General features: G+C 43.6%; 1 protein-coding gene across 1 annotated transcript in view; it reads right to left on the reverse strand.

Moving 5' to 3' along the window:
• The window catches only part of LOC311130991 (zinc finger protein GLIS1-like), a gene marked incomplete at its 5' end in the record, with an annotated part of 61,186 nt that overhangs the window by 3,634 nt on the left and 43,318 nt on the right, over nt 1-14,234 (reverse strand). The window contains 3 exons of the mRNA XM_084163827.1: nt 5,715-5,894; nt 8,881-9,058; nt 12,978-13,088. Coding sequence (XP_084019953.1) covers nt 5,715-5,894; nt 8,881-9,058; nt 12,978-13,088 — 469 coding nt within the window. The remainder of the gene's footprint in view (nt 1-5,714; nt 5,895-8,880; nt 9,059-12,977; nt 13,089-14,234) is intronic.

The raw sequence follows: 14,234 nt of genomic DNA on the forward strand, positions 1-14,234 counted from the left end.
GGCCCAATCTCCTCACAAATATTCAATAGCCACTTAGTACTCTTTTCCAGTTGTGTTTCACGAATGCCAACACATAAACTGTTGCTGTGTTACTATGTGCCGTGGATGGATGCATATGGTTTACAGTACGGGCTCTGTGAATGTGATGACAGAGAGTTGCTGGAGGCAGCAGAGAACCTCAGATGACTGTTCACCTCTAAGGCCAGGATGACATAGCTCTAACTGTGTGAGAGAGCTAGCTCAACTACAAGGTCAGTACCACCCAGTGCTAAGACGCTACCTGGCACAGCCTTTCTACACCCCACAGGAACAGATTAAGTTTCAGGCACAGCCAGGGCTCCCTTGAAAAATAGATTCTTATATCAATGGGACTCACCTGGTTAAATAAAGGATACATAGATAAATAAACAAGGTTATGTCTAATAAAATAAAGATATGCGTTAGAGATAGGTATTTTGAATGTGTCCATATAGGCCTTTCTATTTGAAACCTCTCCATGTACTAACCATGGACTCATCCACCTCTTTTTAAGCTACCATGTATCCTAAAGCAAACCCTCTGTGTCTCTCTCCTGCCTCTTGAGCTTAGAGAGCCACACGCCTCTCCACTAAACACACACAGAAACATTTGAACCAGCGCAGTGTCGAACCAACGTCTTCTCCCTGCCTAGCGTTAGCATTAGAACTAGCACTTAGTGGGCCTCCACGCTAGCGGTGAGCGTGGCTAATCCGTCCATTGGCACGGGCCCAGTGCCGCGGCCATGTGTTTCTGCGGAGAGCGGCGCTCCCCCGGGAGCTGCTGTCAGCACAAACTCAGGAAACAGTTATACTGTTCATATTTTTACAAGCAGCCTCTATGCGCAGCTAAAGTGAATCATAAGCTAATCACTGCCAGCTGCCGCGTGCTCAGGCTCAAGGAATGAGGGGAATCTTTCATATGCTGTACCGAGTATAAATCTCTCCCCTGGTATTCACCTTCCCTGATAATCCTCCATCCTCCTTCTCCTCCTCCTCCTGTCATTACTGCCTTTTTCCAACCAGCCATCCCTGACCCCTTCTTCTGCTGTGAAAGAGTGGTTTAACCCCTGACCCCTGAAAGATTGACATAGAGGCTATTAATAGATAGGCTATTGGCTATTGGTCGAGATCAGGGGTGGGATGATGAGGGCTAGGGGTGAGATGTTGGGGTGAGGGCTTCAGATTGACGGGGGGAGAGGGTGAGTGTAAAAGAACTGAGGGCCAAGTGTTTGAGGGACCTCACTGCTTGGAGCATTCAGCCAGATAGTCTTTGACTCAGCTTACTGGCAATAGTACCGTGGATAGACTATGGCTCAGCGACTCTGACTCAATTTACCTGACTTAGTGACTATGACTCAGTTAACCTAACTTATAATACTGAGTGAATATGACTCAGTTAACCTAACTTATAATACCGAGTGAATATGACTCAGTTAACCTAACTTATAATACTGAGTGAATATGACTAAGGTAATACGTCAAAGTGAATATGATTCCGGGAATATGATTTGATTCAGTAGACATAGATTGAGCCCTAAAATAAACTTGGCTTCAAGTACTCCTACAACAGACCAAACGGATCAGGACTATGCATTCCAACCTGGACACTGTAACATCACCCTCGGGCTAAAACAATCCAGTCAAAATGATTCACATTCCTACAACACAAGCAGGTATGTATGGAGGACGTGGACGTTATCAGCACTGGATTATCTGTCAGGTTATATACAGTCTATAAGAAGCAAAAAATAAAATTGGCAGTGATGCAATCCTTTGCCGTTCTAGGATCTGTCCTCTAAGGCTTGGTTCTGTCTACAGGGATGAGGGGATGGAAAGATGGGAAGAAAGATGGAAAGAGAGCTTGATGTTCAGGATGAAGATTCATGAGGAGAGCTGCTCTGCTCCTCGTTCGTCTTCCTTCACCTGCCCTTCCTGTCCCACTGGGGACCATGGATCAGACCCCCTTCCGTCCCCCCTCGGCGGCCCAACATTAAGCCCCTCTGATGGATGGGCATGGGCGGCTTGGCGCGGGACGGTGGGAATGCGCCTGGTTCTGGTTAGCGCGCTAAAGCCACGCGTGAGAGACGGGCCGTGCTGAGCTAAGCTAACCCTACAGCCCAAGACTAAGCAGTCAAGGAGCTTTTCCTGGGCCCATAAAAGCTCTCTGTTTGTTTTAGTGAGATAACCGCCGAAAAAACTGGAGGAAACACTGAAACACTACATACATTTTGACTTTGAATTGTCTGAATTGTTCTTTGAATAAGCCATTTAGCAAAGGCAGTAAAAAACCATGACTAATCCTACTACTACCACGTCCAGAAACGTATATATGACTCTGACCACGGCCTGTCTGTTGAAGTAATGACTATGATGGAATGTTTTTGTTTGACTTGGGAGATTGATACTCTGTGCAGATGATTTAGGGGTGATAATGAATGGAGGGATGGATGGAGGATCGATGGCATTGAGTTACTCGCTGACTGTGAATGACTGTCTCCCTTCAGAACCGTATCTCTTAACGCTGTCTCTGCAGCCACTCTAATTCAATTAGATTGTGTCAATCACAGTTCCTTGTACTCCACAAGGTATCAAACCATGTCAAACTAATATTTGCAGAGGGGCTCTAATATCAATACACAGGAAACATTCTGTCTGCCCGGCCCCTGTAATTATAGAACGGCATATGGTAAAGAGGCACTGAATGACAACCTTTACCACCCATCGTCGCTTATAAGCCCCTCACCAACTGTAGAATGGCCGTGTCTGTGAGAGAGGCCCCGAGTGTCTCTCGCTCCTGCTCCAAGCTCCATACGCATGCCACAGATCACAGAAAGCATATTTTAACTGGCATATTTTAATATCAGCTTCAGAAAAATGACACTGCTATTTACAAAGTAAAATTAGTCTAAATGGCCCATTTGAGCCAGAGTAAACACATTTAACTATGAGGTCAGAGGCTGCTGCTGCACTAGAGTCAGGTTAGTTAGATAATTTTGTCAAAATGTTTAATGTCCTGCTAAACCGTTTGGGAAAAACAAGTGCGGCGCTGCTATTGACTTTGGCAGCGGCCTGTATACTCAAGGCTTTAAACATGTAAATCAAATGCTCCATCTTCAGGCAAATGTGAGTAGACGTTTCATACCCAGTTTGTTGTAGGTCCTGGCACAGGTCTCTCTCTCTTAGATGGGCAGATAAAGCTGTACTGTTACTGTATGTATGTGTATAGTACATGCATTTTTGGTCAGGTATCGCAATTTGATAAATTTGATGAAATCCACAAAGTGCTGCAATTCTCGTAATGAAACGCTGTCATCGCGTCACAGACGTACAAGTAGGCGCTTTGGGTGGGCAAAGAGACAGACGTGAACAAGAGCGATCACTTAAGCCCCATGTCTTGCCAGCTGGCACTTTATCTTCATTTGTAAGGAAACGTAGGAAAATTATCCACTTACATCATCCACTCACAGTGGTATATTTCAGATGGTCCTCATCAATCGTACTGAAAAACAGACCCCTGTCTCACTTCCAATATGTCATCATGTTGGTGTGTGTGTGTGTGTTGTGTAACTGGTGTTACAAAAGCCTAATCACACTGTCTTTTCACTTTGCATCTCTCTCCCAGTAGCAGTAATTGTGTGTGTATGTAGTACTACTTACCAAGGAATCCTGAAACCACATTGTAATTCTACAGAGTTCTATTCCTGCTGTTTTAATGCTTGACAAAACACAGCACCTTCCAGAAAGGGCCTAACATGACATCTCACTGCACGCAAGCTCGCACATACACACACACAAACACACACACACACACACACACACACCATGCTTATGTAAAACTATTCTTTTGTTACCATTTTTGCAATGCTTGATTGTATCCCCATTGCCTCCAAATGTTTTTTAATGGTGAAACGTTTTTTCATTTTCTCTCCCTCTGGTTTTCACCCCGTTGTTTTGTACAGTACACACAGTGCCTCCTGACGACACATTGGCTTTGTTACTGTGCTCTGCTGGATCTCTGGGGAAATCATAGACACTAATAGGAAACATGCTGAGAGAGAAAAAGCACAGAGAGAGAAAGAGAGAAAGAGAGAGAGAGAGAGAGAGAGAGAGAGAGAGAGAGAGAGAGAGAGAGAGAGAGAGAGAGAGAGAGAGAGAGAGAGAGAGAGAGAGAGAGAGAGAGAGAGAGAGAGAGAGAGAGAGAGAGAGAGAGAGAGAGAGAGAGAGAGAGAGAGAGAGAGAGAGAGAGAGAGAGAGAGAGAGAGAGAAAGAAAGAAAGAGAGGGAGACAGACAGAGAGAGAGAGGAGAGAGAGAGAGAGAGAGAGAGAGAGAGAGAGAGAGAGAGAGAGAGAGAAGAAAAGTTGGACCAGATCTCTCTCCTCTCTCTGAGGCACTGAAGTAAACCTAGAGAGAGAGAGAGAGCAGCCAGAGTGGGAAATGTGTTTGTTAATCTGCAGCAGGATTTAGTGCCTCTTCAATGGAACAGACGGTAGCTAGCGCTCTGTTAGCATCTCTAAGCCTAGTTAGTACTGCACTTATCATACACCAATGCTACGTAATAAAATACTATAGGTATTGTATTAGTATTAAACCACTATATTGTAATTCTAGCCAACATGTATTTCGAAAAAGGGAATCTTGTTAGAATTGTGCCTCTACTAAATACAATCAACACTTGTTCAGAATGAATTAGCTGACACACATCGGTGTGTATATGCCAAATAAAAGTGACAACAGATTACACGGACAGGGCTAAATCAACATGGAGTATGTTTAAAGAACTGAAGGTTAAGTGCTGTTAATGCACTACACAATCACACAAATGGAGTCATCACCACACTGCTTTGACAGTTTCATCTTTAAAACCTTTGTTTAATCCTGGGCCAAACAGTTAGGTCATTGGGAGTACTCTGTAACCCCCAGTTGGGACTCGAATGGACCTGTGGATCATTGGACACAATGCCAGAAATAGAGTGGATCTTATTGGCTGCATCATTCTGACCTCACCATGGCCTCCAGAATTGTCTCCTGTGAGTGCTGTATCTGAAGGGTCATGGTTATGGCTACGCACCCTATTGCAGTACTTTTGACTAGAGCCCTATGGGGCTCCCTATAGGCCCTGGTCAAAAGTAGTGCACTACATAGGGAATAGGGTGCCATTTGGGACAGAGCATGGGTTTTGATTTTGATTAAGACAGCTAAAGTGATTTGACAGTGGGCCCGAATATGTTTTTTGCACTAAAATGGGAATTGTTTTTGGATGACACACAACAGAGTAATAATTTATATTTCGCAAGTGTCCTCACACTGTGTTGGGATCAGCGTGATAATATTGATGAAATGTATGCTATAATAATGTGTATGTGCATGTGTATGTGTGTGTGTGTGTTTGAGTGTGTGTGCATTAAACAAATCAATATTACCATAGATATGTGACACAGGAGGCTGCTGAGGGGAGAATGGCTCATAATAATGGCCAGAACGAAGCAAATAGAATGGCATCAAACACCTGAAACCATGTGTTTGACGTATTTCATACCATTCCACAAATTCCACTCCAGTCATTACCACGAGCCCGTTCTCCCCAATTAAGGTGCCACCAATCTCCTGTGGTATGTGACCTGTGACCACAATAGAGTGTGTGTATAATGTACATACAGGATTTCACAGTAGTATGTTATAGGGGACTCACCCGTCACGTGTGCTCTCCATGGTGGACAGAGGGGACAGATGATGCGGGCTGCTCATGTCCCGGTCCAGGCGGGGCTGTCTGAGAGGCAGGTCAGGGGCGGAGGCTGAGCCAGGGGTGGGGGCTGGTCCTGGGGAGAGGAGCTCCACCGAGACACCGTGATGGGGAGTGCTGGAGCCAGTGTACAGGCCTGAAAGACAAACAAGGATAATTCACTAAATGTGCCAACTTGAGGCCCTCACTCGGCCAAGTTCCCTTTGACCAAATTAAAAGCCTTTTCATGGCAACAAGCTTTTGTTTTCACAACTGATCATCCAGTCAGAGAGAGCTTTGAAAAATAAAACGTTCTATTGTTTTGTGCTGTTTGTGATTTATAGTACATTGTTTGTGCTGCCACAGGGGTTGGCCTCGGTTGTCCTTTAAATGTTTTGTTCTGGCTACAATACTATTTATTTCGTACAATAGAATTAAGATTTCTGATGAGAAGAGTTTATAGGAATTTTGAACATGAGTGGAGTTGAGAGAACAGGCACTGTGGCTCGGGATCTCTCTGTGTGTGTGTGTGTGTGTGTGTGTGTGTGTGTCTGTGCGTATACGTGTGTGTGTACATATGTGTGCCCCTGTGCCAGTCCCTAAATACTTGTAGCAGTTTAAATGCATCTGACCTTCCTGTCTGAGCATCAGAAAAGAGTCAGTCTACAGATGTAGGATCTTAATTTGAGCTAGTCTCCTACAGCAGAAAAATTATCCTGCAGCAACAGGAATTGTGAATTACTATGTGGATTATAATTCATGCACATTTTGTAGCCATTTATACAGTATATTTTCATAAGGGAAAATCAAGTCTGAAATTTCAAAGTGGAAATTACAAACTTTAGAAGCCTTTTTAAACCTCAAAACACTACAAGTTTTCAATTTAAAGTTCTCCTGCAACAGGGTGTTCAAATTAAGATCCTACATCTGTACTTCTGTTGGATGGTGATTCACATCAGCAATGTAACAGTGAGAGGCTCATGACAAATCACAATGACAGCTGAATGCTCTGCTGAGAGCTCCACTTGAAAGAGCTCAGCTCTGTCCAGGGGCTCTCAGATTGCCTAAGAGGGTCAAGGCACTAAAGTCAGCAGCCCCCTCTGCTTCTCACTGCTCCTCCTGTACTGTAAATATGTTCTCTCGTCTCTCCTTTCCTCACTCTGTCCTGTCTGTGATGTCTTTCCCAGTGTCCTGGGGGACAGCGTAGCGTCGTTGACTGTCCAGGGCAGTGAGGTGGTGAGGAGAAGAGAGGAGACGAGAGGAGCGCTCCTGGTTTCTGCAGTACTGTTCCCCCAGCTGTGCTCAAGTGGAAGCAGGGCCTATCTGACAGCTCTCTGAAATGGTTACAAGCTTGATTCATTACCCCCAAATCATCAATCACAGACCTTAAATGGTTTCCCCTTTAGCCCCGACATCTGCTACCAGACCAGCAAACATTCTACAAATAATCGCTGTGATTGCTTCAATTTCATCGCTTGCCTCAGCGGTGCAGGGTTTCCCTGCGTGTTTCGGGATGGTTATAGGAGTGTTCTGTGACGATTCTAAATGTTTTCTTTTTATATGGGTTCTGAGAGGGTTCTGTGACAGGCCTGAGAACGTTCGGTTGTGACAGTTCTGACAAGGATCTGTGACGGTTCTGAGAGTTTTCTCTGTGAGTTTTGTGATTCTTTGTGAGTTAGGAGGGGGTTCTGTAGGGTTATGAAGGGTTAGGGTGATGTTTGTGGTGACATTAGTAGGCAGCATAGCCTGACTTGTAGACTGTCATACTGAGATGGACTTATGGTCATCTACAGTAATGTGCTCTAGCAGTTGAAGTTAATCCCGAAACACACTAATTCAGGTCCTAAAAGGAACAAAGATCTTTCAGAGTAAGATTGAGCCTACTGAACATCTATTTAGCCTTAGAACTAAAACCTACAGATACCAAAAACCAAGCCATTTTAAAAACCAACCAACAGAAACACAAGATTCACAGCAACTAGAAGTGCTACTCATTGTCGGCTATAGAAGTGTTAATGTTGAAGAGCCTCCATGCTCTGCCCATCCTGCTGACTATCCTCCCTCTGTTGGCTAGAGAACAAAGCTCAACACATGCAATGATGAATCCCATTTCATTTCGCCTGGCGTAAACCCTAACAAACCCGCCGTCCTCGAACGCCTCCTAATCAACCAATACGGCCACAGCAACACAACAGCTCCTGCGGGCTAGAAACCATTTGCACATTTGTCACAATTGGAGCTAGCAACACACCCACTCAAAACAGAGGGAGAGGAGAAGGAAAGATGCCAGTATTTCAAGCATCGATTCAATAATCAAAGACAACTTAAGATTTCATAGTCCCCCCAGTAAATGTGCATTGTGTTCCCATAACAATAACAGAGAGAGATGGGGAGTCTGGATTGGACAAACTGAGCAAACAATGGCAGATGTGTCCATAAACTGTGGACACTGCAGGGCATCTCTCCTTTCCTCCATAGTAACACTATATTTGATCCTGCTCATCAACCTCTGTTTCGCAAGCCATTTGACTGTACTATAGTCTATGGGATCTCCATAGAGAGATTTCCAAGTTTATTCAAAAAGTAAGCACTTTTCAAATGTGAATCGGAGAAGGTCACATTAAGTGTTAATTGCAAAACACAAATGTTAGCCATTTGCAGATGTTCTTTATTATGACATCTCAGTTTGATTTCCACCAAGTCCTAATTAACTCTCAACCAGCGGGAAGTGAGGCGAAAGTTTCTTGTAAAACATGAAGGACTTGTTTCCAAACCGAATCAGTTCTAATTAATCCATCAGGTATCACATTCAGCATGAGATTGAGCTGAAGGCACTCAGGCCAATTGTCCTCATGGCTGGAAATCAGCATGTCATTTCAACATTTACTGTAATATTAAAGATAGATCAGTGTGTCGGGTGGTGAATTGGGGGTTAAGGGTTGGAGTAGGATGAAGTTGTCCTGACCTAGAAGCTGAGCTAAGGTCAGTTTTGCGTTAGGATTTTTAAGAAAGCTGATCCTAGATCTGAAAGCTGAGCTGATCCTAGATCCTACAGGCACCTTTTACCTGGAGCGTTAGGGTCTGGGGTTATGGGTTAGTGGTTAAGCGTGAGGGGTTAGGGGGGTAGAGTGACCTCCGTGCACCTGTGAAGATGTCCTGGCCCAGTCCCGGGGAGCGGCCGTCCTTCCCGTTGAACAGGTGCTGCTGCGAGGGGGCGTTGCATTGCAGGTGCTGGTGTTGGGAGGGGGCAGAGCCCTGCAGGTGCTGCACAGACAGACACTCACTCAAGACGTCCTGCTCCAGGTGGGGGCAGGGCCTCAGCTGTCAATCAAGTAGAGAAGGGGAGGGGTTGTTGGACAATACATACAGGTTAGAAAGCATTAATTTCAGTGTTTGGTTGGACATCTTTCATACCAGCACAAAGCCATGACATGAAAAGTTGTCTTTCTGACAATGGTATCTGGGTGAGAAAACACACATTAAACTGCAGTCTATCACGTATTCATGCAGGGGTGGAATTGGGGCAGCGTGTTTGGGAACACTACTCCCAAAGTGAAAACATTACTATGACATGACAAACCTGTTTTTGAGCTGAATTCCTGCATTCCCAGTGGTTTTAGTTCTAATTCCAACCCTGGATATATTAAGCTAGCAGTGGTTTCAAGGTAATATACATCAGTTGGAATGATAGCTACAGTTGAAGTCAGAAGTTTACATACACCTTAGCCAAATACATTTAAACTCAGTTTTTCACAATTCCTGATATTTAATCCTAGTAAAAATCTTAGGTCAGTTAGGATCACCACTTTTATTTAAGAATGTGAAATGTCAGAACAATAGTAGAGAGAATGATTTATTTCTGCTTTTATTTCTTTCATCACGTTCCCAGTGGGTCAGAAGTTTACATACACTCAATTAGTATTTGGTAGCATTGCCTTTAAATTGTTTAACTTGGGTAAAACGTTTCAGGTAGCCTTCCACAAGCTTCCCACAATAAGTTGGGTGAATTTTGGCCCATTCCTCCTGACAGAGCTGGTGTAACTGAGTCAGGTTTGTAGGCCTCCTTGCTTGCACACGCTTTTTCAGTTCTGCCCACAAATGTTCTATAGGATTGAGGTCAGGGCTTTGTGATGGCCACTCTAATACCTTGACTTTGTTGTCCTTAAGCCATTTTGCCACAACTTTGGAAGTATGCTTGGGGTCATTGTCCATTTGGAAGACCCATTTGCGACCAAGCTTTAACTTCCTGACTGATGTCTTGAGATGTTGCTTCAATATATCCACTTAATTTTCCTTCCTCATGATGCCATCTATTTTGTGAAGTGCACCAGTCCCTCCTGCAGCAAAACACCCCCACAGCATGATGCTGCCACCCCCATGCTTCACAGCTGGGATGGTGTTCTTCGGCTTGCAAGATACCCCCTTTTTCCTCCAAACATAACGATGGTCATTATGGCCAAATAGTTATATTTTTGTTTCATCAGACCAGAGGACATTTCTCCAAAAAGTACGATCTTTGTCCACATATGCAGTTGCAAAACGTAGTCTGGCTTTTTTATGGCAGTTTTGGAGCAGTGGCTTCTTCCTTGCTGATTGGCCTTTAAGGTTATGTCGATATAGGACTTGTTTTACTGTGGATATATATACTTTTGTTCCTGTTTCCTCCAGCATCTTCACAAGGTCCTTTGCTGTTGTTCTGGGATTGAGTTGCACTTTTCACACCAAAGTACGTTCATTTCTAGGAGACAGAATGCGTCTCCTTCCTGAGCGGTATGGCAGCTGCGTGGTCCCATTGTGTTTACTTGCGTACTATTGTTTGTACAGATGAACGTGGTACCTTCAGCCGTTTGGAAATTGCTCCCAAGGATGAACCAGACTTGTGGAGGTCTACATTTTTTTTCTGAGGTCTTGGCTGATTTCTTTTGATTTTCCCATGATGTCAAGCAAAGAGGCACTGAGTTTGAAGGTAGGCCTTGAAATACATTCACCTCCAATTGACGCAAATGATGTCAATTAGCCTATCAGAAGCTTCTAAAGCCATGACATAATTTTCTGGAATTTTCCAAGCTGTTTAAAGGCACAGTCAACTTAGTGTATGAAAACGTCTCACCCACTGGAATTGTGATACAGTGAATTATAAGTGAAATAATCTGTCTGTAAACAATTGTTGGAAAAATGACTTGTGTCATGCACAAAGTAGATGTCCTAACCGACTTGCCAAAACTATAGTTTGTTAAAAAGAAATGTGTGGAGTGGTTGAAAAATGAGTTTTAATGACTCCAACCTAAGTGTATGTAAACTTCTGACTTCAACTGTAGGTAGTCTGTCTTATAGATCAGTGAAATGGTTTACTCTCTTCTATACATCATTGCAGTGGCTTACACTGTAGTAAAATGTTATAGTAGGGCATGGTACACGCCAAGGCAGTGCATTGCAGGAATCCTTACAACCATGTCTTCCTTCCCTTTCCAGAAGTACCTTCAGAGCTGTCCCACTGGGCACAGACGTCAATTCAACATCTATTGCACATTGGAAACAATGTTGATTCAACCCGTGTGTTCCCAGTGGGGGTGGTTACGTCAGGACATGGTTGATCATACTGAATACCTGGTTTAAAGCTGAAGGTAAAGGCAGGCATTTTTATCCAACATGATTCTATGGTGTGGCTGGACTGAAAGGATAGGTGAGATCCTTCTATGGCTCTAATGAGAATCTCATCATTCTCTAGTCTAGTGGGCTGGTTAGCTCAGTTGATTAGACCACAGTGCTAACTATATGAGGTTGTGGGTTTGATCCCAAAATAGGCTATATTTAACTATAGATTGCTACACATATAAGCTACACTAAACTACACTGAATGTCAGTCTCTCACTGTATTCAAGCATCTGTTAAAAGACTGCATTGTAGTGTAATGTCAACCACTCTATGAGGACAGTGACACTGAGGCTCTGCCAGTAAGAGCTGACATAAGTAACATCAGGGCTATGGTAAGAATTAAAGGACATTTGTGTAAACTGGCCCACAAGCAAAAAAGTATTTAATAAAGCAGTGAATCAGTTAGTTAGTGGTGACATCTCAACCACAGAGACTGAGAGGAAATTACAGGCTTAGAGGCCTGCTTCCCGACCACAGGCAGCCCTCTTATTAGACCAGGAGAAACAGAGGGACCAGGACAACTAGTCCATCTATCTATCATTCTGTTCATCCATCCTCTCATTTACAGGTTGGACAAGCCCACGGAGCAAGCCAAGGGGATAGATATGCGGTTCGAAGTATGCACTACCTCACTCACAGATATCCTAACAGATTAGTATGCCAGGGCTGCCATCTGAACTATTTCAATGGAATTCATTCAGGATGGATTTAATAGCCAGTCTGGATTGATATTTGAGTTGGCGTGAGGCATTTTCTTTTATATATGAGTGCTTGAATCAAGATTCCAGATGGAATGCTGTCTTTACATATCACTGATCGATTCGACAATCATTACATTATCTTTTGACACTCAGACAACGTCAGTAAGTGACCGAACACATGTCGTGATTGGAAACAGTTCCTTACGAGCACCTTGCAATAATTCATCAAGTCTAATTGGGCCTCTGCCTTTCATAACAGATTTGATTCTCTTTTTTTTCTACTCCGAGATAGAGTGAGGGGGTTTGTTTGACATTTGTCCACAACATCTGGCCACTGGGGTATTCAGCTCGAGCTACAGCTTATTAACAATGGTACAAGCCTCACATGTGTTTCTGTTTTACAGCAATGGTAAGCAAAGAACACATTATCCAGGCCCGGCCGCCACCATTCAAGCCCTTTAAACACAATGAGACCATTCAGCCTCTCCATTCACCCATATTTACCCGATCAGCAGACGAGTGTGCTGTTGATCATGAACATGACAAAATGTGGTCAAATCTGATCTATTGTCAGGGAAATGGTTTTCAAAGGCTCTGCTAAATTAAACCAACTGTATAGAACTGTGAGGAAGAATACGCATTAGAGCGGAGATGATTACACCTACTGGGGACATTTGCGATGCATGTGGCCTGACAAGATCGACAAGAGTCCTAACCTGCTCTCAGTTAACTGGTCAAAAGTACAGTGTGAGAAAGTGGAGGCTGGAGAAGGGAGGATGGCTCCTCCATTGCATTCTAGCCATTACAATGAGCCCATCCTCTGATTTAAAGTGACAGCTTTTTTGATTGTCGGTAAGTTCTCTCACTCTCGCTGAGTGTCTTACCTTTCTACGCACCTGTTGCTCTTTGGCCGAGTGGATCTTGACGTGTTTGCGTAGGGAGCTAGGGTCTGTGTAGCGCTTGGTGCATCCAGGGATCTGACATGCATACGGTTTCTATAGAACATGACAAATATATGAATAGTATATGATAAGTATATGATTCAAAGCAACTATTTATTCCATAATGACAGTGCAGTGAAGCCTACAACCACAACTCAAAGCAACCTAACATTTCTAAATGGATTAATATAAAACCACATGTATGCATTGGCCATAGGCATTAAGTTACATTGCCAAAGAATAACAAAAATCAAGAACAAAAAATGCACAATAAAAAGACACAGAATAGTAATGAAATGTGACGAAATAAGAAAGGAAAGATAGCCTCCTACCTTTCAGCTGAGAATACAGAGAATAATTGAAGAAATTGAAGACAAGAGAGAAGGAATGAGAAAGAGAGTTACATTTTACTTAATTTTTAAGCACTACAAGAAATCACATTTAAAGTAGCATTTTGGTGCTCCATAGAAGATTGATGACATAACGATTACATTTGTTATAAGGTTTATAAAGATATATTCTAGTGAAGTTATAGTGTAAACTACACCAAAAGATGTGAGGGGGCACTAAACGTGATCACAAAAGCAACAAGCATTTCGGAACACCCGCAATAGCATCTGCTAAATATGTGTATGTGACCAATACCATTTGATTTGATCAATACACCAGTGGTGTAAAAACGAATGCACTCCCTGTCATTAACTTTCCTCATCGTCACACAATATTAGCGAAGAAAACACAGCATGCAGCCTGGTGATGGAGATATCTTCCCCTTGTGATCACATGACCAAAACTATGTAGACATGTGATCGTCGAACATCGCATTCCAAAATCATGGGCATTAATATGGAGTTGGTCCCCCCTTTGCTGCTATAACAGCCTCCACTCTTCTGAGAAGGCTTTCCACTAGATGTCGGAACATTGCTGCGGGGACTTACTTCCATTCAGCCACAAGAGCATTAGTGAGGTGGGGCATTTATGTTGGGCGATTAGGCCTGGCTCGCAGTCGGAGTTCCAATTCATCCCAAAGGTGTTCAATGGGGTTGAGGTCAGGGCTCTGTGCCGGCCAGTCAAGTTCTTCCACACCGATCTCGACAAACCATTTCTGTATGGACCTCGCTTTGTGCACGAGGGCATTGTCATGCTGAAACAGGAAAGGGCCTTCCCCAAACTCTTGTCACAAAGTTGGAAGCACAGAAT

The sequence above is a fragment of the Coregonus lavaretus genome (genome assembly GCF_964263955.1).
Source record: "Coregonus lavaretus genome assembly, chromosome: 6".
NCBI classification, from domain to species: Eukaryota; Metazoa; Chordata; class Actinopteri; order Salmoniformes; family Salmonidae; genus Coregonus; species Coregonus lavaretus.